General features: G+C 39.2%; 3 protein-coding genes, 2 long non-coding RNA genes and 4 other non-coding genes across 11 annotated transcripts in view; 7 read left to right on the forward strand and 2 right to left on the reverse strand.

Annotated features, from left to right (window-relative positions):
• Positions 1-74: 74 nt before the first annotated feature.
• rab34b (RAB34, member RAS oncogene family b) lies at positions 75-8,637 on the reverse strand. Of its 2 annotated transcripts, XM_012852816.3 has the most exons (11): positions 8,524-8,637; positions 6,599-6,715; positions 6,013-6,104; positions 4,596-4,661; positions 2,824-2,925; positions 2,089-2,153; positions 1,953-2,004; positions 1,787-1,868; positions 1,333-1,423; positions 1,123-1,230; positions 75-794 (listed from the first exon to the last, which is right to left on the reverse strand). In XM_012852816.3, exons 2-11 carry the CDS (start codon positions 6,644-6,646, stop codon positions 736-738), a joined length of 765 nt encoding a protein of 254 aa, XP_012708270.2. In that variant the 5' UTR covers positions 6,647-6,715; positions 8,524-8,637; the 3' UTR covers positions 75-735. The 2 variants fall into 2 exon arrangements, with proteins under 2 accessions (XP_012708270.2, XP_021166437.2); XM_021310762.2 differs by lacking the exon at positions 8,524-8,637 and having other exon boundaries at positions 6,054-6,104; positions 6,599-6,702.
• Positions 8,638-9,055: 418 nt separating this feature from the next.
• On the forward strand, positions 9,056-9,819 carry LOC110366918. The gene is made up of 3 exons (XR_002427085.2): positions 9,056-9,162; positions 9,523-9,579; positions 9,776-9,819. It is a non-coding gene; the product is annotated as an uncharacterized LOC110366918 (long non-coding RNA).
• Positions 9,631-9,702, forward strand: LOC118564654. Its single transcript, XR_004931993.1, has one exon. It is a non-coding gene; the product is annotated as a small nucleolar RNA SNORD49 (small nucleolar RNA).
• A 44-nt stretch (positions 9,820-9,863) lies between the features above and the next one.
• On the forward strand, positions 9,864-9,934 carry LOC118564652. Its single transcript, XR_004931990.1, has one exon. It is a non-coding gene; the product is annotated as a small nucleolar RNA SNORD65 (small nucleolar RNA).
• Positions 9,935-10,002: 68 nt separating this feature from the next.
• On the forward strand, positions 10,003-11,134 carry LOC105917880. Of its 2 annotated transcripts, none has more exons than XR_002427083.2 (4): positions 10,003-10,089; positions 10,410-10,446; positions 10,643-10,750; positions 10,926-11,134. It is a non-coding gene; the product is annotated as an uncharacterized LOC105917880 (long non-coding RNA). The 2 variants fall into 2 exon arrangements; XR_002427082.2 differs by having other exon boundaries at positions 10,643-10,739.
• On the forward strand, positions 10,261-10,337 carry LOC118564655. Its single transcript, XR_004931994.1, has one exon. It is a non-coding gene; the product is annotated as a small nucleolar RNA SNORD49 (small nucleolar RNA).
• On the forward strand, positions 10,500-10,572 carry LOC118564651. Its single transcript, XR_004931989.1, has one exon. It is a non-coding gene; the product is annotated as a small nucleolar RNA SNORD65 (small nucleolar RNA).
• A 1,217-nt stretch (positions 11,135-12,351) lies between the features above and the next one.
• Positions 12,352-16,717, reverse strand: nsrp1 (nuclear speckle splicing regulatory protein 1). Its single transcript, XM_012852815.3, has 7 exons — positions 16,649-16,717; positions 15,420-15,510; positions 15,274-15,330; positions 15,049-15,177; positions 14,703-14,910; positions 14,040-14,142; positions 12,352-13,956 (listed from the first exon to the last, which is right to left on the reverse strand). The coding sequence occupies exons 1-7, from the start codon at positions 16,666-16,668 to the stop codon at positions 13,128-13,130; spliced, it is 1,437 nt and encodes a 478-aa protein (XP_012708269.2). The 5' UTR covers positions 16,669-16,717; the 3' UTR covers positions 12,352-13,127.
• Positions 16,718-22,624: 5,907 nt separating this feature from the next.
• Positions 22,625-27,762, forward strand: part of LOC105917881 (slingshot protein phosphatase 2b) — a 32,761-nt gene continuing 27,623 nt past the window's right edge. Inside the window, exon 1 of the mRNA XM_012852820.3 lies at positions 22,625-23,098. Coding sequence (XP_012708274.2) covers positions 23,036-23,098 — 63 coding nt within the window. The 5' untranslated portion in view covers positions 22,625-23,035. The remainder of the gene's footprint in view (positions 23,099-27,762) is intronic.

The raw sequence follows: 27,762 nt of genomic DNA on the forward strand, positions 1-27,762 counted from the left end.
TGTGTTTATATAGATCAATAACATACCAGAGAAAACTCAGCAGCAGTTACGGCTTGGTTTTACATTGTTTTAATATCTCCTGAGAGATGTAAAAAAAAAAGTTTAGACGACAAAATAATTTTTGCACGTAAAGCAACCAGGGGTATGAATAACTTTGGACTTAACTGTGCTGCTGTTGTCCAGCACTGGTTCATGTAGACACACGCTTTTCTTTCCTCCACTCCCAGATCATGTGAGCCCTTGTGTCAGAGCAGGAAGGGGCGTGATGGGGGAGACGGTGGTCACTTGATCCGATGCGCGCATCACATTAGCGAGCACAAAAACGCATGACTTGGGAGATGATATTCTGACAAATCCGCGCTAACAGGATAAAATCTTGGTTCTAGCAGACAATGTTCTTGTGAAAAGACTTTATGGTTTTAAGAAAACTCTTTACAACCATGAATGTGACAAAGAACTGCTTGTTGCGGGTCTGGTTAGTAGCAAACATTCCTGAGAAAACCTGGTTTGGGTCATTCTGCTAACAGACTTGTTTACAGGCTCAATGAGAGCCATTATGTTGGAGCTACGACTTGGGACGTGACAAATATTTCCTGAATCCTACAGAGATGGCATGCTCGGGGTATCCACACTGATCCAGGGAGTCCGTGGTTCTGTTCAGACTCGCCCACTAATAGCTGCAGGTCGCGCAGCCTTATAACTCTGCCAGTGGGTTCAGGCAGTGGTTTGTCAGTCTCAACAACAGTTGGCCTTCTTGTTTGGTTTCTGATGGGCTTCGGAGCTGTCTGTAATCCCTGTGTGCAAAAAACAAATACACATCAGAAGTTAGAAAGTCTGAATTCCTATATATAGGCTACCGTATAAACAAAATTAAAACTAGCAGTCATCCGTCAATGTGTTTTTTTCTAACTTCTTTTTTAATGATGAAAATTCAGGAGACATAGATGTTCATTCCAGTTTATGAACAACAGGGTGGAAGGGATATTGATACTTCAGGACTTCATAAGCAACAAAGTAGTGGTTCAAATAAGAGTTTAATATGCATAAAAAAGATTTCTCCCTCAACTTTCCAGCCGTAACGGACCGACAGCCACCCACTGGGCTGTAAATGAAGGCACTCACTGATGATGTCTTTGCCGTGTCTCGACCCACTCTTCTCAAGTTCGGCCAAAACGTTCGCCTCAAAAGTCAGAGACGCCACACGTAGGAAAAGATCCCTGACTCCATCGCCTGAGGAAATAACCAGGAAGCAGAAGTCAGGGGGTCTAAAAGAGATCCAAATGTGAAAGGTTAAGGCTAAATGGGGCCAATTAGAACTAGTTCGTTGCCCACCTGACTTTGCAGACACGGCCCAGTACTCTGCTTTGATCGCCTCCGAGAGTCTGATAGCTTCCTGTTCCACCTCAGCCAGCTGATCAGGAGACTAACCGAGAGGAAGAGACATCGGTGTTGGAGAAAACTGAGAAGCTTGAAGCACATCCTCAGATATTTCAAGATCTATTAACAAGCTTTATTTAATGTTCGTCAGAAACACACTATTAGGATGTATTGATTGTAAATTAGGATTATAGTTTATTTTGTATAAACATTTTTTAAATGTGAATTTAAACATTGTGAGACAAGTGGAATCAATTTTAGTTAGCCTCTTTTACAAATTTGGGTCAAAAGTTGTGAAAATGGTTACTTTATCTACAACGGGTGGATCATTTTGAGTGACTTGGCTGAAAGACCACATGGTTTAGCATCATTTTCAATTTTCAGTGTTTATTTCACGAAATTCACCCACGCTGAGGTCCTTCTTGGTACCGACCAGGAACAGCAGAACACTGGACGGATCGTTTTCCTTCATGGCGTCCTCCAGCCACTCCCTGCACACACATACCTACGACTTTAAATGGTGTCATGAAGCTGAAAGCGAAGGGAATATTTCAAAACAGTGCGATGTCGCATACCTGGCGTGATCTAGTGAGTTCAGACTGCTTAAGTCAAAGACCACAATGATGGCTGGGGACACACAGTTCGATTAGACAGACAGTTTGAATCAGGATTAATGCAGGAGCTCATGATAGGGGCGGAGGTGACGCTCACCTTGTGCTCCTCTGTAATATGTTGAGGCGATGCACTTGAAGCGCTCCTGACCTGCTGTATCCCACCTGGAAAACATCCAGCAAACACACACCAGCAGCTTAATGCTGTAAAGCAGCGGCCCTCAAACCGGGGTCCCTGGACCCCCGGGGGTCCGCGAACCACGGGTTGGGGGTCCGTGAAACGCATGTTGTCGGGCCTGAGGAGGCCAAATCAGCTAATATTTGGAAGTATGACAACAGTTACATGGAGTTTGGCTTTATCAGGAATGAGGATCTAATCTCCACCAAATCTCTAATATTAGGTGTATTTGTATATATATTTCTAAAAACATACATAGTTCCTAATGTATTTAACAGTACAAAAGGCTGTTTAAAAAATACTATCAGCATGAGGAATCTAAAGGGGTCCTTGGAAGAATTTTATCGCTGCTAAGGGGTAAAAGTTTGAGAACCCCTGCTGTAAAGTTACCCTAAAGCTGAGAATAAGCAGAACCAACACAGTCAAGGTAACTTAAGTCCAACTCAACAGTTTAAAACTGTTAGATCATCACATTTTACTCCCTCCCATGTAAAATGATTATAAAACTCAGTAAAGAGGAGACGGCCGCCTTGTCGTGTTGCGTTAGTAAAGCTAGGATTTGATGCATAAAACACAGCTGTGGAGCCAGCTGTAGAGCCAGCTGTGGAGCCAGCTGTTTCCAGCGGAGCACTCAGTAGGAAGCCTGAAGTCACTTACAGCTGCAAGCTGAAGGGAACACCAAGCACCTCGAAACGCTCCATCTCAAAGTCCACCCCGATGGTTGCTTTGTAGTTCTTATCAAACGCTCCTTTACAGAACCTGTCCAACACAAATTAAAACATTTTCTTGAAATGTCAAATAAATCAATTAATTTGAGAACACCTGCACTGTATGCTCTTCTATATCAACAAAAGCTACTTGATTAATGATATAAAAACACAATATGGAGTAAAACATGCAATCTTGAAGCTTAAAAAGGCTCTCATCTCCATGTACACAAGACCAGTAATTACTAAGAGCTCCATTTACTTTGGCACAAGTTGAGAAAATTATATGGAAGCACCACAAAACTTCTTCTTTCTTCCATTTTTTTTTCCACATTAGACAGAAATGTTTGTGAATGTTGTCAGAATTTTTGGAGACAGACCATCACATCACTTAACACAGTTATCCATCACTGGATAACTGTGTTAAGTGGAAGGAAAATTATTAATGTTTTTCTCTCTTTTTTAACAAATAAAAATCTGAAAGTGTGGCATGTTTATAAGCACCCTGCAGACAATATTTACTAGAAGAACCTTTTAGCTGCTAGTCTTGTGAGTTGATGTGTCTACCAGCTTTATACATCTGGAGGATACATTTTTTGCAGATTTTCTTTTCTTTCTTTTTTTTCTTCTTTTTTTGCTAAATAGCTCAAGCTACAAGCTCAATGAGACTGGATGAAGGACATCCGTGAACATTGATTTTCAAATCTTCCCACAGATTCTCAGTTGAGTTAAAAGGGCCTAATCATATACAAAGACTCTGGTTGCATAGGTTTCCTGATGAAATGATCGTGCCCTATTGCCGTATTATATTTTATTTCTGTGTTTTACAATTTGTTTTTGCTCTATTTGTAGGTAAACAAAGCACTTTTGTATACATTTACTATAACAAGACCTGGAGGTACGTTATTGTACATACACGTTATAAAGCATAAACGAGGAGAAGCAATAGAGCCCACAGACATATATAAGACGTTATAATGACACTGCAAGACGGTCTACTGGCTCTTACTGTAGCGGCGTCAACTGTCGCCATCTTGCTTTCTCGTAGTTCTGCTGTACTGCCAGTAGATGGCACAACAATGTTTATGTCTGCTGATCGGGTTAGGCGCAAACTTCTTTTCACGCTCAAAGGGGAGTAAGTAGTCGCCATTAGGATGAAGGGTTGGCGTATATTGTTTATTTAAAGATTAATATATGTTTTTTCTTTTCAAGATCAAAACATGTGACTAGATCCCTTTAAGGGCTGGATTTTGGCACTGCCAATCTAACACATGGATACACATGTGATGTAAACAATGAATGGAAATATATTTTCCCATTGTAGCTCTGGTTGCATATTTAGGGCTGCTATGCTATGCTGCTCAAAGGTGAACCTCTTTCTCAATTTCAACGTTTTTGTAGCCTCTAACAGTATATATATATATATATATATATATATATATATATATATATATATATATATATATATATATATATATATATTTATATATATATATATATATATATATATATATATGTATATATATATATATATATGTTGAAAAGTATGATTTACTTTTTCCCTCTACTTCATGTAAAATACCAATAAAATACCTTGATGTTTGTGGACGCAACATGGCAAAAATGGGAAAAGGTTTAAGGGATGTGACTATTCTTTGCAAGACAGTGTGTTTGATCATCTGTAAAGTCATTCTGCTTCTAACTGAACAATCTTCGTCTCACCTGCTGATTAAACAGGTTTTCCCGACAGAAACGTCTCCCACCACAATGACTTTGCCGATATTAAAGCTGGAAAGAGAAAGCCATAAATAATCAGTGTACAGACGGTGAAGCATGCTGATTCCACAGAGGGCAGTCTGAGAACATGTTTAACTTTGTAACTTTTAAGACTTTTATGTGAAAACTGGAATTCAAAAACTGATCCTTGAATGTAGGAAGAGGAGAAACTTTGTCAGATCTAGGATATTTGCAAAAGCTGCTCTTAATGAGCTTGAATATACTGTATGTTATTCAGTACCGATAATCTCAATTGTTCTAAGGGGATTTCTTTTTTAACTTACCTTTTATTTTATTTAATTTACTGATTTATTTGACAGGAACTGTGTACCTTAATTAACATTGCTGCAAATACACCAGAATTAGTCAAAAGGTTATTTTTCATCCGTTATCCCTGGACAGATCTTAAAATTGTCTAACTAAAAAACAACAAGATTACAGTGCTACAATACAAATAGAAAATGCAGTAAATTAGATCTCTTTAATTTAAATTAATAGAACTCTTTAAATCCTGTTGATAAATACAGCATACACGTTTGCTACAGTATATATAATACAGACATTGGGTTAAAAGAAATATACAACACATTGACACAGCAGAGACACAGGTAGCAGCACGGTTGGGTTGAGGGAAGATACATATTAAACTTAACTTAAATTTAGACAGGAGTGTAAAAAAAAACAGGGATCTCTTCACAAACGTTTCTCAGTTATCAGTTAATAGATCTCTGAAAAAGCATGCAAAAGCCACACAACTAACTTAAAGAAATAGGTATTTTAAAGTATTTATAGTTATCTGATTTTTAACAAATATAATCAGGAGTTTTTTTTTTTTTTATATCAGCAACACTTTAAATATAATTCAAGCAGATTGTTTGACAGACGTCCCATTTAGCTGCTGGGTTGAGCAGAAACCTCAGTGACCGCCTCCATTTTGGGTTGTGGAAAAGCATTTCATAACTGTGCAGCGTGTGTTCAGACGCAGAAGATTGTTATAAATAGGTTTTTGCATTATGGTGGAAAACGGCATTAGCGATTTCACAAAAATGGTCCAGTGTAGCCTCAAACAAATGCTCCTGTTTCTGACTCGGTTCTGGGAATTTCTTTTGGACCTAGTTACGAAAGGTTTCTTAGAAAGGGTTCTTTTTTTTGTTTTTGTTTTTCTGTTCTTGTAGTTTGTTAAGAAATCCCCATGCTGCTGTTTTAGAGACTGTCATATATGGTGGGTTGAGCAGATGTCTATCAGCTGATCCGACATACTTTAGCGTGACCCAAACCAGAGCTAATTCATTCAGCGTTAACAGATGTCGCAGTGTTTGCAGGAGGCACCGAACAGTGATGATGACCCTAAAACGCATCTTACCTCACACCATCTGTCTTCTGAACCTGGCATGCAGCGCTCACCTGTGGGTGGAAGCCTTCTTTGGTGTGCAAAGCTGCATTTGGACTAAAACACTGAAGAAAAAAATGAATTAAAACAACAAAAAAGAGGGGAAAACAGGGATTACAAGGATTTTACACAGCAGAGCATAACAAAGTGTAGCAAAACTGTGAGGAGAGAGGGAAAAAATGTTTTTTAAATATGTTTTACAAATATAAATATGAGAAGTGTGGCCCAACACAATGCATTGAAGTTTGTGGTTGTAAGAGGCCAAAATGTGAAAAAAAAAAACAACAACATATGTTTTAAGACACTGTGTTGTCGATATGCACTCAGTATTAAATAACTCACACAAAAAGTTGTAAATCACTGTCTTCAGCCTTTTTTGTTGACCACAAAGTATTTACTGTATGTAAATCCCATCATAAGCTACAATTAACTTTATCTGCTGTGATAAAACCTCAGAGGAGGAAATTACATCTGCCAATTTTGATTTTGTGTCTTGATGAACAATCCTTGGATGATCCTTGCTTTTATGGCTGAGGTTAATATGGTTGTGTTTTCTAACCTTTGGGAGGTGAGTGATGATTCGGTCCTTCTTCACAGGAGGCAACATGCTGGTTGTTCAACGCCACACAGACGATCACTGGCACGCTTTCACAGCCACACTGTCACTTATCTAACTCTAAATAAGAACAGGACGTTGTAACTTTTGCACTCATTTCACAAACCAAAGAAACTGTTACTGTCTTCTAAGTTTGCCTGAAATAAATAGTAATAATTATTAAAAAAAACATCCAAAAGTCTAAAGGTTTGAAATTTTATGGCTGTTTTAATACAAGGACCGAGTAGATTTTACATCAGAAAAAGAAATGTCTCTTTTTACCTGATAAACAGATCCTGCTTGGTCTGACTCTGAACCTTATTTTCAATGGATGTTAAAATGTCAGGTTTTAAAGACAAAGAAATGAGTACGATAAAATAAACTTTTTTTTCACAATGATTGTGACATATATCCTAAAGTATTCAATAGAAAATCAAATAAATGTGTTGGATAATATTATATAAAACACTTTGCTGAAAACACCATTGTTGGGTTCACATCTGCCACCAAAATTAAGTTTAGGCGTCATACTTGGATTTTTTTTAATATTCGCTTTAAATGCATAGTTTGCAGAGGGGACCAAGATGAGCACAATGCACAAAGATATCAGTCATGGGATGCATACAGCAATAATCCACAGCATGCCGTACTGAAGGCAGTAAACACAGAGGAAACACAGACATTTCTTTATATTTGACAAAGAGACAAGATGGAAACTGGGAAGTGGACAGTAACATTGACGGTGAAGCAGGAATTTCTTGTTAGTAATGATCAGTACCGGTTCGTTGTATATTTAACAACTATGGTTGAGGATTAGAGGACTTCTCGTCCAAAGAAAAGATCCAGGCCTGTGTAAACTCTCCAGAAACTCTTTGGGAGACCATGATATGATCTGAATTGAATAAACTAACTTTTGGCCTCACTTTCCAAAACACACACACAAAAAAAAGATTATTTTTGAAATAAACAAGCATCATCTTCACAATAAACTATGGTGGTAATAGCATCCCTGTCTGGGGTTATTTAACACAGATGTAGCTAGACTTTTTTCTAAGGTTGCTGAAATCATAGACCGCTCTGAACACCAAACAGTTTTCACCCAGAAATGTTTTGACGAAGTCAAAAATGTACAAAACTAAGGTGTCAAGAGTGGAAACTCGAAGAAAAAAACATGTGTATAGCCTTACCAGGGTGCAGAAACTGACAGATAATCAGTGAGGTTTTCTGGATAGATGTGCTCTCTGTCCTGCAGACTATGTTAAATTTTTAATACTGCCTTACTTTGTTATTGTAAGCAAGCACATTGTGGGAATTATACAATCCAGAGTGAAATTCCTCATATGTGTACACGTACCTAATGCTGATTCTGATTTTATAGACAAGAGGTGTCCTTATAATCTGATAGATTTGGTGAATTTCTATTAGGTACTGTTTCAACACACATGTAAGGGTGATTACACCCATACAATCAGGTTATTGCAGCTTTTTGTGTTATATATATTTTAATCCAACAGATTTGTTTGTTTTTAGTTGACTAATTCAGTCTATAAATTACATTAAAATGAACATATTTTTCTTGGTCTCCGTGTTATTAGCATCGAGAACAACTGCCATTTTTATCCACTGTGCAAGCAGAGGAATTCGGCAAAAAAAGTCTCGTAATTCAATAATATTTAATAATCCCGACAGAAAAATTGCTACCGTTTTCCATAAAATGTCATGTTCATGAGAAATCTTGTGAAAGACTTCAAACTGCATTGTTGGATGCGTAGTACAACGACCACACAGCACAACCAAAGATCAAATTTCTACAGAACAACCTAAAAACACATTTTGATTTAACTGTAATATCTACATGCACATAAAAAAATAAAGCTAAAGTATTTTACCTGAACCAGATTAGGAAATGGAAATGTAAATATGATAAAAATCCAGAGATATGATGAAACCAAACGCTCATAGTTAGAAAGTCAGTCTGTCTCCAAAGGCACCACTCCGCACAGACAGGCAACGATTCAAACGAGTAATAAATTGACTCTCAGCTGGAAAGGTGGGTAAATAGCACCCCCTGGTGGCAGTTTCCTTCATTAACAGGCACCGGGAATGTTACACACCGTATTTAAAACCTGGAGATTATTAGCTTTTTTCCCCAGCTAGTAGCCACAGCTAACGTGTATCTAAGACACATGAAGTATTAATAAAATAGTAGTAAATTAAACGAAGGATGAATCCAGGAAATTTGAACCGCAGGCGCAGCTAAACTAAAAGAAAATGTTTAATTTTAGATATTCTACGTAAAATGCATTAAACACAGCTTATGTATGATAAAGAAGCTCTTAATGTAATTTGTTTTTGTAAAATAAACTGTTATTTGTTAAATAAAGAAAATATATTAAAAGGTGACGGTGACGTCATATGCCTGCGACTGTCACGGTTTATAAGCGACACCATCCTCCCCGTCGTCCCTTTTCGCCTCTGCTCCCTCATGTTGAACGTTGTCAGACGGGGAACAGCGTCTCTTTTACTCGGTAAGACAGTATTTTAAATCAATTGCAGGGTGTTGTGAGCCCAATATTCGTAGTTCTGTCTGCAGGGCTGCGGGGAAAAGTGTTTATTAGTTGCTGAAAATGTTACTTTAGTGGGCCCCAGTACAGCCACGTGGTCGATGAGGGCAGGAAGCTGTGCTTTCTTCAGCTTTACTGCAGTAATTTAAGGCTTATTTTCCCCCCATCTTAGTAAACGAGTGTTTGTGGAAGGCCTGATCTGTAGCTAACACGAAAAAATGGATAATAGGAACCTTTTTTTCAGGCATCGTGTGTGCTAAAGATGGAAGGCTTCATTGGTGCCTTTTATTGCAAGTTACTAAATGCCTTTTTATTTTTCTTTAGTGACCATGAAATCAAGAAATGGAACCGCCCAGCCAGTTCTGGGTGCATCCCAGAAAGGTGAGTTAATGAAGTGACTTTTTTTTTTTTTTTTTTTTTTTATTCAGTTTTGTCAGTGATGAAAACTGTGAATAGGAAGTGCCGTCTGATGCGACAACTGACGATGTTTCTCTCTCACTGTTCTGAGCCTCAACAACCCAACTGGGTTTAAGCTCAATACTCTTGATCCGTTTAATCAAAATAATTGTCTTTTCAGACAGTCCCTTTCCTGCAAGCTGAGGAAGACGGGTTATGATTAAGGCAAGTTTTTTTTTATATATATTTAATTAAATGTGCTGCTTTTGTTATGATGAAACTCAAAACATAGCTGGAATTACCGGCAGATTGTTTAGTGTTGATCTCTTGTTTTCTGAACACTAAAAAGCAGTTGCTAATTTGGTGCAAGTGACTAGTCGCTGCTAGCGTAACTTTATTGTGTTTTTCTTAAAGGTGTTACCATGGCTGAGATTCAGCTCAAATGTTTCCACTCCTAAAACCAGGCCTGATTTGAAGTGGACCTTGTAAGTTCAGGTATGTGGATAATTTTTGCATAAGGAAAACTTAATTTTAATGGCGCATCAAAGTAGCAAGAAATAAAGTCCTTGACTTAAAAACTATCCTGCCAGTAGATGGGGTTACAACCTGTCTGGTGTAAGAAAATTAATTGGCCTTGTTTGTTCAGACCTTAATTATTAGCACATGGTCAGTGATGAAAACCTGGAATAGGAAGTGCCGTCTGATGCGACAACTGGCGATGTTTCTGATCCACTTTTCTGAGTCATTAAACTGTAGCTGAATACTTACTCCAGCGGGAGTATTTCTGCTCTAAATTTGTAATTTCTTTTCTGCAGCCAGACCTGCCCCTGAACACATGGATCAGAGTGAAAGGTACTACTTATATTTTTATTCATTTATGTATTTTTTTTAACTGTGCTGCATTGTTGTGATGAAACCTAAACTGAAATGCTGGAATTACCGGCAGATTGTACAGTGGTGACCCTCGGTTTTCTGAACATTTCAATGGCAACGTGAAAATTGCCTCCAGAGTTTATAGGAGACTAATTTTTTCTTGTTAATCCTTCAGGATCGGACACAGGGGCTGCAGCACTTCGGCTTTCTTACTGCAAGTTCAGTCAGATGAGGTGTGTTTCAACTGGAACAGATGGAAGTAGCTGTAGTAGGTGAGAATCGGGTATAGTTTTTAGTTTGGTTTCTACAAAAACTGAATTAGCATTTTGTTTATTGCATCATAAGTAACACCGTATTAAGGGATTTATGAGTGGCCATTTGTTTTAATTAAAGCGAATGTTCCTGTCATTTGATGCCAGCCATGCCAAAATCTTTACTGATCTCCCTCTTTTTCTCAGGTGAATGGAGCAAGTGAAGTTTGAGGCAACAAATCGTGATGCCTCCCTCTCGCCCAGCAAGTCCAACCTCAACAGAATCTGCTGCTTGGACTTCTTGCTGATGTTTAATTTAAGAGACTTTTAAATGTGAATAAAGTGATTCTTAAACAATTGTTGTCCTGAGAAATTACAGCACAAAGTGTCACTGGAATAAATGCATGGATGGTGAAGTGCAAAGTATGAAGTTGAGTGCATATCCAGAGGGCTGAAGATGTGGCATCACAACTGATTAGTGTTTCAGTGTGCAGCTGAAATTACAATCTTTTTTTTTTTTTTTATGTATTTCAGTTTCTCTGAAACGTGGTTCGGACTTTATCCTAAACTTCAAGATCGCCTATGACACAGTTCATTACTTCCCAAAGTTGGGTTCAGGATCCCACTTGGGTTGCAAAGATCCTTAATGAAATTAAAAAGGAAAACTTACAAAGGTGAAGCATATTTTGGTTATAGCTTTTAAAGATCTAAAAACTAACAGATGAAACCAAACAAATCTGGTAGGTGATGCTGTTTGCATTTTAGTGTAATGCCTAGGGTTAACTAATTTTGTAGAAATGTTTGCTCAACCAATAGCTTGGGTCAATTATGGTACTATTGTCAGTGGCTGAAAAGTTTGGGAACTGCTGATCTATATCACTGTTAAATATTATGCAGTGTTGAGTTGAAAATCAGAGGCATACTTTTGGGAACAAACATTTCTGAGACACTTGTTTCCACTTCTAATAAACGTGTAGAGAATTAATATTTGATACAGTGGCACATGGATATTTAGATCAGGTCTCCACATCAACCATTAGACATTGTATACATGCAAACCATATGTTTGGCATGTAGACATTCACTTTGAATGTGTACTTTGTAGCACTTCAGGAGGCTTTGGTGTGAAACGAATGTAAGAAAAATTACCTCCAGCCCACTGAGTACAGTGGACAATGTGATGCTGTGGGCCTGTTTCTCAAAAGGTTTCAGAATCTTGATCTGACACACTGGTATCTCATTTTTTTTTTCAAATACATTTTAACCAGCAGGAAAATCACCCTTTTTCTAAATCGTCTCCCAAGATCTGAATCCTATAAGAAACCAGTGCCATGAGCCTGAACAAGATCACGCAGAAAATAAAGCATAGCTCCGTCTCTCTGCATGCTCCACCCTTGTGAAGTGTCCAAGAAGACTAGGTGCTGTCCTAGTGGCAATGAGTGTAGTAGTATAATGTATTTTCAGCATAAGCACTAATAACTGTACCAAAGGTGTTAAACTAAATAAAATGTTAACTTTCTAAATTCATCATGTAGAATAATGATTTGAAGTTTTCTCATTTGTAGAGAGGGATGCACATTGTTAAAAATTTTACTAAAAATGGTCCACTCACAAATCCATCTGTATATATATATTTTTATAAACACGTTGAAACGATTCCCATCTTTTCACAGAAGTAATCTAATCACCATAACTGACACACATACTTTGGAAATTAAACATCTTATGTTTCCAGAGAAGTGACGGCCCGTTTCTATGAATAGCTTTCACGGCACAGCATTTAGTCCAGTTTCTGATCTGCAAATATCGCTCATGCGCACATGTGAACGTCAGGAAAATGAATCATTCAGGCAGCAGGAGAAGAAAATCAAACCAAAAACTATTTAATGAACCCATCATCCACTGAATAGAAGAGGAAAACAATTGTGAAGGAGAATAGATCAAAACACAGTATTTCTCCTGGGGACAGGCTGCCGTTTACTGAGGTACCTGAACTGATTACAGGATGCTTTGTAATTATTTACACTTTTTAAGCTGTCATAAAACTACACATTTACTGGACCTCATCCAATGCGTAGTGTCGACTTTTTTTTCTGACCTGAGAACTCCCTAGTTTGAGTCAATCGAACCAACATGTTTAAATGTGAAGGTAGATTTTTGCTGCTTTCAGTGGCTATTGGATCACTTCTACAGTACATTAGGAAGTTAAATAACATCCTACGTTTGTGTTTAGATTTAGCTGGCGGATGGTTTATTATACAATGAGCGATGGAAGAAGTACTGACTGAAGGAGTTCCTGTTCGATGTGTTTTGTGTGAAAACTCCATTATAATAAAGTTATTATTATCCTAAGAGGTGAGAAAGGTTGGGTAAAAACGCAGAGATGGTTTCTTGTGCCATGGATGGATCTCAGTCCTCTTCCTTCTCGATGTAGCTCTTGTTTCCGGAGCGTGCCATCATTCTGGCCATGTAGCGATCTCGTGCCGAACTCACAGTCTGGTCCGTGCTGCGCTTTGCAAACTTGTTTGCCTTTTCCTCTGCATCTTCTTTCACCTCAGCCTCAGTTTTCTGTCCATCGTCTTTTTCCTCTGAACGCTGCCTGACCGATTCATCACCAGGATCTTCTTTCTCTGTCGCTCCTGCCTTTTCCCCCTCTGGCTCCTTCCTCCTCTCCTTCTCTTCCTCCTGATCTTTGTCCTTCAGTTTGTCCTCATCTGAATTCCTCCTCCTCTCCTTCTCACCATTTTTGTCCCGCTCCCTCTCTCTTGGGCTTCTCTCCTTCTTTCCGTGCCTTTCTTTGGGACTTCTTTCCCTCTTTCCATGCCTTTCTTCCCTCTCTGAATCCCTCCTGCCTCTGCTTCGGTCATCATCTCTACCTCGATCTCTGTCTCTTTCCTTCCTTCTGTCCCGGTCACTTCTTCTGTCTCCATGTCTTTCATCCCTCTCTCTTCCATGGTGTCTATCTCGGTCTCTGTCTCTCCCTCTGTCTTTATGGCTCTTCTTATGTCTATCTCCATCTCTCTCTGTTCTCTTCTCCTCTCCACTCCCGGAGGAAGGCGACCTCTGCCTGTACTGACGACCCGAGTGAGCCGAGCCTCCGCCTGGTTTATTAAATCCAGTCTTCGGCGGGCGGTCCTCCTCGGAGTTGCTGCCGGAACTGGGGATGTTCTCGTGGGATGAAGGAGAGGGTGCGGGTGAGGTCCTCTCAGCTTCTTTTGAAGCATCTGAAGGCTGACTTCTGTGGACCAAAAAATACATTAGGAGAGATCAAGATGAGCAAAAGTTTTGAAAAGAATGGTGTTTTAACTGAGCTAAACCGACTTGTTTGCTGAGCGATCTGGGATCTCCTCCTCTCCGACGGTCTGATTCAGCAGGTGCCGATAGAAACCGCTCAGGTCTTGCTGTTTCCTCACGTCCAGAGCAGCTAAATGGAAAACACAAAGACATTGAAAAAAATACTTTAACATCAAATATGAAATACTGCACAACAGCCTCACACTTTACAAATTCAACACACAGGTGGACCACAATAGATAAGAATGTCATGGAAAAGTTCATGAAAGTGAAACTCATATTGATTAATTTCTAAAATATTCCTAGTGTTTATTTTGTTTCATTTTGATGATCATGGCTCATAGGTAATAAAAACTTACAATTAATTTTCTCAGTAACAGAATATTGCATGAGACCAATCAAAAAAAGATTTTAGGACAGAAATATTATCGCATATAGTGGCCTACACATATATGGCAGTTCTTAAGCACACAATCATAAATGCCATCCACAAGGAGGAAAGACAAGAAAGTCATTGCTGAAGACGCTTACTGCTGATAGAATCCTATATTAAAGCATAATAATGGAAAATTGAGTGAAAGGAAAAACTGTGGTAGAAAAAAGGTGCACAGGCAACAGGGAAAGTCAACAAAATGGGTTGTATACAGTGGAGATAGTGTTGGACATTCATTTGGAAAGCATTGGTCTAACCTTCTATCGCTGCCTGTCTTTTCTCTCTCTCCTCTTCCTCCTTCTGCTCCTCCAGTTTCTTCTTGTAGGCCGAGGTAACATAGGCCTCTTTATCAGCAAACTTTTCCCCCTCTGCCTCCCTCTCCTTCTGAATCTTCCGCTCATCTCTCCGCTCTTGTTCTTTCTTCCGCTCCTCCACCGCTTTCATTAACTGGTGGATATATTTAGGCTGAAACAGAAAAAAAATAAAAAGGTTTAGCTCACAAGGCTTTTGGTTTGTCCATCATAGACCCACAGCAGTATGAGGATCCTTGTAATCAAAAAGGAGCTATGCGGATCATTTAGTGTTTGATTGAACTGGATTTACCCTTTTATCAGCTCCTTTCAGGACTTTCTTGGTGCTCTCGAGTTTCTGCTTTTGCATGTCATCGTAGACTGCATCATAGTCGTACACAGTGCTGTCTTGCTCCAGGGCCTTCTGCATCTCCAAACGAGTCTTTTTAGACAAAAAGAGGGGGAAGGAAAAAAAAAAATAGATAAGCAGGAATGATGCCCCACAAAGCCATTAAATTAAATACATTCCATCTCTCACCTGCTTCATCATCTTCTTTTTGTTAGCCTCTTTCTGCAGAGTCTCCCCAACTGAAGTCTGATGAATGAGAGGTGACATTTAGTGTTCAACAGAACCTTAATCAGCTTTCCCAACATGAGCGATATTAAATCCAAAGGTTTACCCACTTCATCATCCGAGTCATCTCCAAACACTGAGGGTCTTTGCAGGATTGCAGTTTTTGACCCTCCCTTCTTCTGGGACAAGATAAGCCCATACCTGAAGACAAAGTCAACAACTAGGTTTATCAAACTCTGTCCTGTTTACACCAAGTGTTAATTATAAACAAAAACTGGTGCTGAGAAAATAATGAACAAAAAGATGATCTCAGTGTCATAAATTCAACAGTATTTTGTATTATTGGAAACCTTGCTTTTCTACCCAAAGATTAGAACAGCATAATGGGTTGTACTCTATGTTTACTGACACTATCCCTAAGTTTTGGAAAGGAGACCTTTTCAGTGAGACCAAATTAAATAACAATAATATACACAGGGTCCTTTGAGGCTATTTTTTTTTTGACTGAATGAAAATAGAAGTGTTTGATTCAACCTATAATACAATATATTCAGCTATTTGGTATCTGTCTAAGCAACTATAAGCACTGATAACTACAGAAGTACGCATCCACTCATTATCTTAAACATTAATTCCTTTTCAATTTCTATTTCTTAGAATTTTTTAGTTGGCCTTTAATGATGCATCTAAAATTGGGGTAAATTAGCACCAGGAGAATGAAACCCAACCTCAAAAATTAACTACACGGAAACAACTCTAGACGTTCCCTACTGTCAGATGTAAACATTTCCTTATGTTAGCAGAAGACATTTCGGTTCAGGACAGCTCGTTAAAAACACCAACTAACTATATGAGGTGGCACCTTTCTTTGCTCAAGTGGGCGAACATCATTGGAAACACAAACGTTTCAGATCTTTGAGTTTTTACGCCACTTTCTTGGGATAAACTATAGTTAACTGCATCTCTTTGTCGTGTCATGGGACATCATTAGATGCTAAGGTTGTTTAAGGCTCTCCGACAACCTACACATCTTTTAGGAGAAAGTTAAAAAGTTACCATTCAGCCAGTTTAAAAACAATCGCGCGTTTTAACAACCGTAGTGGAAAAAGTTATTGTAATGTGCAAATAAAGGCTACCTATCTGATGTAGTGTTAGCATATCGCTAGTTGTTTTTAAACGGCACCAATCAGAAAAACCTAGTTTAAAAAAACACATCCAGTCGTGTATCACTATTATTATTATAAACGTGAAAATATCGGAAAAGACACCAAAACGTTTTATTCAGACAAGAAAAGCATCCCCGTTTAGCTTTAGCCGTGCTAGCTTGCTTATCACTTACTGTTTTGTAGGCAGCGCCATCTTTGCCCTACTGAATGTGATTGAGCACAGCAGATTCGACACATAAATAACACAGAAATCGCTGAGGCCAGACAAACAAACAAATACTGCAAAGAACATTTTTTACAAAGGTATGATGATAACCATCTCAGACATAAAATGGGATTTCATGTTTTATTCATGTAATATCGCCAATTAAAATAAATTAATTAATGTAGATTTAACTGATTCTGCTTCGAAAATAGGGACTTATGCAAAACAATAACGCCGATTTGTGATTAATTTATGATATACTGTATGTTTAACGTTTCAAAAGGAATGACTGATCTTATAAATCTCATTATCTCAAAGCTTTTTACCAATATTGAACAGGAACGTGTTTCAATTATTGTTGCGACCAGTAGAGGGCAAGATTACACCAAAATATAATTCACTGCCCTGTTTCTAATTTACCTTCAGACTTTCAGTGATCAACATTAATCCTAAAAAGCACCAACAATAACAATAACAACAATACTAGTAATACTACTACTACTACTACAATTACTACTGCTACTAATAATAATAATAAAAAAAAAAAAAACATTTTGGATACATCATTCAAACTTTAGTTATTCAATTTAAGGGACAATCAGGGTATTCCAATGTGTTGTAGAAATATCTTTTAGAATTTGTTTTGATAACCTTAACAATTAAAAAAAATGGTAGATCTGTGTATGGCTATTTTTTAAACAAACAAGTATCTTTTCATAGTGTAACAGCAAAGAAGAGCTGTCACCAGAGGTCTCCTAAGTCAGTGCCCTCAACAACATATGTCCAGTCATCAATTCAAGGTTTTAAATTAGCTTATGACTACTTTCCTTCAGCCATAACATATTTTACAACGCAAGTTTCCTTTATCTCGATACTATCTGAAATTGTTCACGCCGCTTAAAATGTTCCATATTGTGCCACGTTCCAGCCACCGTGTATTAGAATTGCACTTTAAAGTTTGACTTATCTGTTCATTTATTTTTCAACTTAGGAAAGCATCTGAACTGATTTACAGTTCTTGTTTTTACAATGCACATTTACAGTATGTTAGGGTGAAATTGGCATTTTTGTTTGTAACATAATGGCTGTTTTCCTTTCACTTAATGTGAGGCAAATCTCTTAAGACACATTGCACCTTTCTCCTTAGTAAACTTGGCAGCCATTTGTTCAGCACCCTTTCTATGTTGACTAGAACTAAAGAAATCAGTCCCTCTCCGGATTCTTTTTCAGAATTTCAATTACGTCCCGGCATGTTGTTTTGCCGGAGTTGATTAAGAGTTACTGTAAGTTTGTTTCACCATTTAACATTCATCATTTATTTCACTGATGAAGAGGAAACAGCAACAGATCAGAATTAATTGATCAACCTTATTAAAACTATTTCTTCTAAAACCCCTCATAGGAAGGAAATTTGATTCCTTCTTGTAAGAAGTGACCGGAGATGCTGGTAGCTATTAATAAATATGCTAAATAAGCAGCCATTCCCAGGATAAGATAGAAATATTCCCAGAGTGGATATACATCAATAAGGTCATACATTTATGTAGAGGAGTGTTTAGTCCGCTTCCATGTGCCTTTAAATGGATAGACCACTCAGAGGCTTTAAGGTGTTAAGTTGTGTGTTGTTCTTAATTGTGTTTTACTTATTTCCTGTTGTAGTTGTGTTGCCCCCTGCAGTTTTGGTTCAGTTCACTTCCTGATCCCCCCCCCCCCCCCCCCCCACCCCAGCTTTGTAATCAGCAGCAAAGTATTTACTGTTGTCATCTTTGCCACATAAATAGGGAAGTGAACAAAAATGAAATGTCAAGCTTTGTGCCTTTTATCCATCAGCGTCATTAATGCATTATTCAGTTTAGATATGAGTTGGTTTTGCTAAATCTTTAATGGCAACTCTTGCAATGATGTATTTTACAATTTAGAACATTTAAAGTTTGTTTTCTTTATTTTAAAACGGCCTTTAGCATTGACTGCATATAGCAGTCTCAATCAATTACTCGAATAGTATTTTTTAATAGAGCAATTTTCGTACACAAACAGTGCGTGACATCCGGTAACAATGTTTCAACAAACAAATAACAACGATGAAAAAAAATAATAATAAAAAAAACTGATATGGCTAACAGGGGTAGTTTGGTTTTAGTCACAAAAAATGCAGTTGTGTAAATGTTGTGGAGACACAATAGTACAATGCTGGGAAATAAAGTATTTGCCCCCTTACAGATATCTTCTGTTTTACCAAAAACGGGCTCACCTGAAAATATAATAAACCCTAAATTAACTCTGATCGATGTTTTGCCTCAAATATGTCTGTCACATCCAGACCTGATTACCACCATGCCAGATGAATCAGCATAAAGTCAGCTAAAATATCTAAAAAAAAAAATGCATCCCATCATGCCTTGATCTAAAGAGATTTAAGATCAGCGTAAATAGGGACATAAAGCTGGCTTTGGGATTCCAGTGAACCACAGTGACAGCCATTATCCACAAATGGACAAGGGTGAACCTTCCCATAAGTGGCCATCTTCCAAATTTACTCCACATACAGGTCGACAACTCATCCAGGAGTTCGGATTGCAGAACACAGAAACACTGGAGGTCAGAGTTAAGGAACAAGACTAGGACAAAATGGATTCCATGGGAGCATTTCAAGGCCAAAACCACTGCTGAGCAAGAACACAAAAACCCATCTCATATTTGGTGAACATCCATCTCGATAATCCCAAAGACTTTTGGTAAAATATTCTGTTCTCTGATGAGACAAAAGTGGAGGTTTTTGGGAAGTCTGCATCCTGTTACATGTGGCATAAATCACACCAAAATCTAACATCTTTTTGTGTTTTGAATATACATAAATGGTTTCAATGTGTCAGAGGCTTTCTTTATGTTATTGTACGGTGTATGTCTGTTTTGGGACATAGTGAAGGTTTGAACTGTATCCAACCAAGATAAAGTACCTAGCAGATTTATGAGGTTATTTTAGGTTGTAGTTTAAGTATCGCAATTAAATTGTTGATTCTTACGATCCTACTGAATCCACTGAAGTGGGCAACAGGTCTCACAAAACATGAACGGAGCCCAAGATTTTTGATTAGTTTCTAACCGTATAACATAAGTAACATTATTTTAGATACAGTAATTTATATTAAACAGGAGGCTGGAAACCTCCCTGTAAACTGATGTAATAATTAAAGGTGATTTTGCTATGCTTATTACCAGAGTGGAACAACACTGGCAACACTGTCATGGCGTCTGTGGACAGAAACTTTACAATATATATTTTTTTATTGCTCTCTCTCCTCTGTTTCTGTAACCTGTTGTAAGCTATTATGTTGGGGCAGATCACAGAGCTCACAGCTCACCTGTGATTAAACCCGCGGTTTCACATTCCCACAGCTTCCTCTGAATGAGTCTAAATCCAAAGACTATTATCTCTGTCGTAATCTGCATCTCATCTCCTCTCCGCGCTCACTGCTAATCCCCGTGGTAGAAACAGAAGAGCCAAAGCGGCCTGACACGTGAATGAAAGGAGTGGCGATAGAGGCCCTCTATCTAGAGGGAGCTCGGGTTTGAATGACTATATGGACACGTAGGCGGGCATCAAGACAGATGACTTTAAAAAAAGTGATAAAAAAAATGTTAGATATAAATTCGCCCTCATTCTTTTTAATGGCACAAGAATATAACTGTCAACAATCAGGAAGCAACATGGTGTGAACTTTTTGTTTCAGACTGGCTCCAAAGTTGTGATTCATCGCTTTAATCTGTCTGATTTCAGAGCATTTCTGTCTGACTATCAAAAAGAAACCAGCCTGTACCCATGACCTAATAACTGCTTGTATGCATACTGCTACATTCACTGGTAACAGGGCTGTGCGGCCTGTCCCGATGACACACACAAAAGGATGTTTGTTACAGGCTATGGTTCCTGTTATAGTCAATCTGTGCAAGGCCTCGGGCGGTGAAGATAACACTGCAGCAGTACAGGTTTAGACTGGCAGGCTGCAGCACTGGAGTTCCGAAGTTTAGCAACCCTCAGGAAGTTGGAGCGACAATGGCTAGCTCCAATAGCATCGTTTTGGACGAAATTACTAAAAAGTAGCAGCTTGTCAATCGTGTTCCTTTTGCAAAAATATTTATTGTCTGTAAAGAAACTATTTGTGTATTGTAGGATTTTTTCTCTCTCTCACAAACACTTCCCACCCCATCTATGGCTGTGAAATGTATTTTACTGACGCGGGTATGAATGAGAAATATTCTAACTGAAGAAAAGAGAAGACAACGGAACAAGTATAAGAAACAAATTTATTTATGCATTTATTAAAAATGGCATCTTAGAAATCGTCCCTGGATGTACTTTCCCCTATTCTATTGCTGTTAATTTTTACTATTTTTATTTAGCAGCTCTATGTCGGTTGATTTGGTTTTGGTTGGTCCACAATCCTCCATCTTCACAAATCTCTTTACAGCTGTTTTAGTTAATGCTTTACTATCAAGTCATTATTATCTTAGGCTTTTTAAACCCATTTTCAATCAATAGTGTAATCATTTTGAATCAATGTGACTCAATTCTTGCCTCAGACAAGCGAGAAGGTCCTGGATTTAAATACTGGTTGTATAGCCTCACCACGCTCCACTGCTCATCAACAGCTCAGCTGTGGAGGTGGTCAGCAGCACCAAGTTCCTGGGGGTGCACATCATGGACAACCTCACCTCTCTGAACACCACGTCACTGGTGAAGAGGGCACAGAAGCGACTGTAGTTTCTGCGGAGGATGAGGAGAGCCCGCCTGCCCCCGCCCATCCTTAAGACCTTCTACAGAAGCACCATAGAGAGCATTCTGACCAGCTGTCTCTCTGTGTGGTGTGGAGGCTGCAGTGCCTCCGACTGGAAGAACATGAGGAGAGTGGTGAGGACAGCAGAAGGGATCATCGGGGCTCCTCTTCCCTCCATTAAAGACATTTCATCGCAGCGCTGTGTGTCCCGAGCCCGAAACATCATCAGGGACCCCTTACACCCCCACCATGGACTGTTCTCCCTGCTGCCCTCTGGGAAGAGGTTCCACAGCATCCTATGCAGGACCACCAGGTTCTGCAAAAGCTTTTTCCCTGCTGCCATCAGACTGTTGAACTGCTGAAGTATAAAATGGACTGTGTACAACAGTCGCTGATTTGCACATGTGTATCGTATCCTTATCCATCATTATAAATGCTGCTCAACTCTTAGTCTCCAATATCACTGCTCCACTTTATCCGGAAACTTACTGCATAATTGTTTACAATGCAACTTTCTACTGTTGAATCACTGCTGCACTTTATTGGAAACTTACCGCATATTTGTTTACATTGTTTACATTTCAACTGCCTACTGTTCACTGCTGCACTTTATCCAGAAGTCAATTGAAACTTATCCTGTAACTGACTGCGATTTATTACTGCATTTTTATCCTGTACTGTAATTCACTGCAAGGTATCCTGTAGAGTTACTGCAATTTTTCTGAGCTGTATGGAAACGGAATTTCGTTCTGTATGCACTCTGTGCATACAAAATGACAATAAAGAAAGTCTAAGTCTAAGTCTATACATGTATGTGTAGAGTTTTCATGTTTTTTTTTCCCATTGCAGGTTTGAGTTTCCTATGGATACTGTCTAAAAACATTTATGATGAGTAGTAGCTGCTGGTCATTTAGCCCTGTGATAAATTCGACATCTGATAATATAAAGCAATTTTCTATAACCTACTTAGAGTTTTGGCAGCTTCTGACGGCTCCATATATTTAGTAAGTTTTCACCTTTATTTTTCTCTATCTAAGTGGCAGTTCTTGGAGGGACAGACTCTCTACTCAGCAACACTTTTCTGTTCATTATGCTGGATCCCAAAGCATCCCAAGCCAAACAACAAAACATAGTTCCTCGAGCAAATTCTGGGTCTTTCCCAGTTTCTTGCCCCACCTCAGCTGACTCCTTTCAATGGGACATATTTGTGTATTCAATGACTGTGCAAAATTTGTCTGACAAGTCTAACTTCTTTCAGAGTAATCCATAACTATGTTATTGGAAGTTAAATTATGGCCAGCCTGAGGCACGCTTCTGACAGCTGCTTTGTTTACCTCCCGGCACTCACACAGTTAACCGAGATTGACAAGCCAGGGATAGTTGCGCTGCGCATGCGCACCTAAAACTGACAGAGGAAACAGCCGGGGAGTAGTCAAACTGTCCACGACCCGAGAGAAAGGAGAGGAAAAAGACGAAGGAACAAATAACTCGGCTTCAGCGGAGGTTTTCCCCTTCACAGGACAGCTATGCTCGTCTGGTCGCCATCGCTTCCTCACAGGTGTCCGCTTCCCGGTCGCTGAATGGCGCTGGTTACCGTGCAGCGTTCACCGACCCCCAGCACCAGCTCCAGCCCCTGCGTTTCGGTGAGAGCCGCTTTCTCTTTTTGCTTTTAATTTAACGGACCCTCCACCTCTACAGCTTCCACCGCCACCCAAAACCCGCATCTTCCCGTCGTCGAAGGCGACCCCGGGCTCCGTTTCCGCTGTCTTTTTTTTTTTAACGGCTGCTGACTGTCTCCAAGTGCTTCGCCTTTGTACCCGTGCGCATGCGTGAACTGTAGCACATCATTTTTCAGTTAGTTGCTTATTGCAAAGTTAACAGTCTTTTTTTAAAAAAAAATCTGGTGTACGTTGGTCGTATTTATTTCTCAAAACACCACGCCATCACCTTTCAAAGAAAAAAAATACGTTTTACGCAATGTTCCTTAAAATGGTTCCCGTTTGTACATTTCCACTCGTGTTCAAATGCCTAGGTGTTACTCAGCTACATAACAAAGTTCCTCTCTTTTCTCTGCACCATATGTGCGAGGTATTGTTTTGGCCGTGCAGAAAACAAGCTGTGTACCACGGAATTTGTGTTTCCTCTTAAATGAGTCTTGTGGGCTTTCCTTGTGTATGAGCAGATGTGTGTCTGTCTTTGCACGTCTGTGCATTGTTTCTGCCTGTCTTCCCCTCACTTCCTGTCTGTGCGTGCTTGTTTGGTGTGTTGTGAAGGTAGGACTCTCTCCCCTCCACCACCACCACCACCCCATGCAAAGCAGAGACACAGGTGTTAGTGGAGTTGTCATTCCCAACGCGATCTTAGGTCCAGAGAGGCAGAAACAAAAAAAACAAGAAAATCCGAAATAGAGTAAGGAAGTAATCTACAAGCAAGCTGTTGTGTGTACACACACACACACACACACACACGCACAAAAACAGGCTTGCGTGCACGCTTCCTGTGTAGGTAGCACTTTGTGTTGTACTGTTTGTTATGCCTTAGGCAGTGAAGTTTACTGATTTCTTTCTTTCTTTTTTTTTTTTACTTGTGCGTTCTTGCTTCAAAATGCAGCTGTCTGTGTATAATTTATCATCAATGAACGGTTGACACACATTTCTTTCACCATTTTGCAGTAATTTATATATTTTTTTTGCTTCAGGTTCAGTTACTGGTGTGAAGGTTTTAAATGCCTGCAGGTAGGGTTGCCAACTGTCCCTTGAAAAAAGGAACTTACCCATATTTAGAAACAAAAATATACGTTAACTTAAAGTAAGGTTTAAGAAGAGGCAAAAAAACAAAAAACAAAGATTCATCATGTCAGTAGAGTGGAAGACAATGGCTGGCCCAGAAGTCTCCCTATTTTTTTTTTCTTCAAGGAGTTGGCTACCATACTTACAAGTTCTGAAACCCCCAAAATGTTATGTCCTAACCTTATGACCAAATGATGATAAATGCAATCTACAACAAAACCCTTTTTTCCCCCTTTTAACCGAGAACAGCTGTGCTGTTAGCATAACGCGAGTAGACATGAGTCAGTGTCTGGTTTTCTAGGTAGATCTGGATTTTAAAATATGGTCTAAAAACAAGAAACAAAAATCTGTCCTACCATTGCTATTAATGTGTCTTCACTGAGGTGCTGGAGTGACCAGAGTGTTCTCCAGCTGTATGCACCAAAACGTAACACTGGGATACCCCTCCCCTACATGTGGCTGCAAACTGTTGGTCAGCTGGCTTAAGGAACGCTATAAGGTTCCCCTTGTTTATCTGAAAGACCGATTTCGCTGATTTGAAATATTTCCTGTCACCATAAGACATTGACAGGTGCCACTGTGTGGAAATTAAAAACCCGCGCTCTTGTTAAGGTAATACTGCTTTAAAACTTATAATTCACAAGCTACAAGCCACATGTTTGTGAAGCAGCCTGCTGCTGCCTGGCTAACCAAGTAGACATCTCACCTACTTAAGTAGTCAATGGATCTCCTTTTGCACTGAAGGTCCTGGGATTTAAATTATTGTTATTTCTTTACTTGGGTAAAAGGAGCAGTGGGTAACACATGCTTTCTGTTTCCACTGCTCTGAAAGGTTGTGAAAAATTTACTTAAATCAGCCTAATGACGTATGAGGGAAGTTGTGAAAAGAACCGCACTACACCTCCAGTCTAGCAGGGGGCGCTAAATGGGAAACCAAAGGCCAAACAATCTTAGCTTAACCAAGAAACCCTTATCCCACCATTTGTTCACAAAAGAAGATGGAAAACGCACTACTGGCATATGTCCTCTTCCTTCAGTTCATTCTCGATCTCCAGAAGTATGCTTAATTTCATATAAAGTAGAAAACAACAACAGGTCTTAAATATGGCGGGAGAGCAGAAGTCAAAATACTGCAAGTTAGGGTCCACCAATCATTGTTGTCCAGCACACAACACTGTCCCCCAACATCCCAGGGTAATGTGAAAGTCCTACCTCCTCATCAGGAACTTTTATCCGGGAAATCGTGGAACCGGGAAATTAAAAAGATGACTTTGTGAAAATTGTGTTGAAATGCAGCTTTCAAACGCTTGGGTAATGGCTGAAAGTCCCTGCAATGGAAAAGGTGTCTGCTCGCTTCACTAAAAGCTCAGAACGGCAAAAAGGGGCAATGATCTGCACAGTAAGCCGGGGATGCACAAAGCATGCTTTTCCTGGTCTCTATTTCCACTTCTTTTATTTCAGGTCTTACTTGCTGATTCAAAATTGGAAATATTTTTTTTTTATTCTTTAATAAAAATAAACCCTATAAAAAAAACACTATTTTAATAGGGTTCTTTAAAAAAAGATAGTGATTTTAAATCTAACAAGGAAGAAAGGATTATCCCAATGCATTAAATTATCTGTCCCCAACATTTATCTGATTTTTTTATTAAAGTGCATGGTGTTAGGGATTTATAGACAGACAACTGTTTAAGTTGATTGCTTTTTTTTTGGATACACTGAATAAATTTTTATTTTTATTTCTGTAGTTTGCCTGCTAATCACGAGCCAGAGAGGGAAAAATGTCTGCTTGATGGGGTCATTTTTGCAGTAAGCCCCTAAAAAGGACTGTTTAGTGGATGTCAATTCTTAATCTCTGCTTACGTCTATTAAGTTCAAAATAACAAGTATGTGTTATGGATGATAATACTAGAACATTTCTGTTTTGAATGAAAACAGATCATCCATCCAACCCTACCATTGTTTAGACCCACATGTCCTCGCATGGGAGCAGGGGCCTATCTCCAGCGGTCATTGGCCGAGGGGTGGGGTCCTCCCTGGACAGGTCGCCAGTCCATCACTGAGCAAGAGACCGACAGGAAAAACAACCAATGCGTGCAGCTCTCGCCTAAGGGTGATTTAGAAAGACCAATTAACCTAACAGTCAGGTTTTTGGACTGTTGGAGGAAGCCGTAGTATCAAGAGAAAAGCCCGAGAGGAGAGCATGCAAAATCCATGCAAAAGCAGATTTGAACTTGGGACCTTCATGCTACATAGCCACAGTGCTAACCATCACCCACCATTACGTCATACCTTTTGTAATACATTTTTTGTAAAAACAGTGATGCTGTGGAAATGGTGTGAACATCCAACACCGGCTCACACGTAGCCAGCCAATACAGTCAAATAATGTTGCTTAAAAGTGCTGCAGAGTAATAATCTGCCTACTAGTAAACCCAAAGGTATATCAGATTTAATAATCTATTTGTTTTCCCCTTGCTGTGCACCTGAATAAGAAGCAGAACAAACAGAACGAATTTCAGAGTCTGAGCCTGATGGCCTTGACAAAGGACCCCGTGCCTCACACCTTCTGTTCTGAGAGGAAAACGGGTTCTGTCAGTAGGCATAATGATAACCGTCTTTCCTTGCACACACAAACATTTTGTTTTGTCCGATTTCATTTTGTGATGCGGCACAACCAGAAACGAATAACAGCATACGTTCTCTGCTGAATGTTGCGTCCTCCTGCAGTTGAGCAATTAATGGCAACAAATCTAGAGTTTTGCTCTAATTTTAAAAAAAGTTTGAATTTGAGAGTTTTTTTTTTTCTTTTTTTGATCTATCATCGCAATAACTGGGAAAGTAGAGCTGCTGAAATGTTTGGGCTAAATGGTAGTGAAGAGCTTTCAGACGGAAACATGCTTTTAACTCGTGACTTGCAGTCACATAGCGCAATAACAAGTAGCACAGATGCATGTCTAGCTTCCCGTGTTTGAGTTCATGTGATGTGTGCGTGCGTCTCGCATGGACCCTTTCAAGAAAGGCCAATTAGCTGTATGCCCTCGTCATGTTTTCTGTAACATTTCCTTGAATTCTGGCACGGTGCTGTTAGGGGAAATGCGCGCACGCCGAAGCCACCCTTTGGCCTTTTAATGGAAAAAGCTTTTGTTATTTTGTTAGTGAAGGCAGATAATAAGGGATGCTGTGAACTCGTGCCCAGTTCCTGTTGCCCCTTTTTGCTCGGGCTTCACATTTCCATTCACCTTGGAAAATGCGGCTATTTTCATATATGTAAAATCTCTGTTTTCTTATCCAAACAACGTTCAGGTGCTGGCGGCACTTGACGCACCTTCATAAAACAGCCGAGATTAATAGTCTGACGTGAAATCAAAACCTATCATCTTTTCCTACTAACCTATTTACTCTATATCCGCACTTTATAGAGAGGTTATTATCCACACTTTATTCAGAGAGATGTCTTTTTGCTGAGCAATGTTCTAATTGGTTTAAGGGTCTTTTCAACTCATAATCAGCTCTCA

The sequence above is a fragment of the Fundulus heteroclitus genome, chromosome 11, assembly GCF_011125445.2.
Source record: "Fundulus heteroclitus isolate FHET01 chromosome 11, MU-UCD_Fhet_4.1, whole genome shotgun sequence".
NCBI classification, from domain to species: Eukaryota; Metazoa; Chordata; class Actinopteri; order Cyprinodontiformes; family Fundulidae; genus Fundulus; species Fundulus heteroclitus.

Excerpts from the sequence above, each read along its gene's own strand:
- rab34b (XM_012852816.3), bottom strand. The coding sequence starts at position 6,646 with ATGTTGCCTCCTGTGAAGAAGGACCGAATCATCACTCACCTCCCAAAG. Across the intron at positions 1,869-1,952 it reads AACTCACTAGATCACGCCAG|GGAGTGGCTGGAGGACGCCA; the intron begins GTATGCGACATC and ends ATGTGTGTGCAG. Across the intron at positions 1,424-1,786 it reads GTACCAAGAAGGACCTCAGC|TCTCCTGATCAGCTGGCTGA; the intron begins GTGGGTGAATTT and ends CCTCTCGGTTAG.
- nsrp1 (XM_012852815.3), bottom strand. The coding sequence starts at position 16,668 with ATGGCGCTGCCTACAAAACA. Across the intron at positions 15,178-15,273 it reads AAAAGAAGATGATGAAGCAG|ACTCGTTTGGAGATGCAGAA; the intron begins GTGAGAGATGGA and ends TTGTCTAAAAAG. Across the intron at positions 13,957-14,039 it reads CCAGATCGCTCAGCAAACAA|AAGTCAGCCTTCAGATGCTT; the intron begins GTCGGTTTAGCT and ends TTTGGTCCACAG.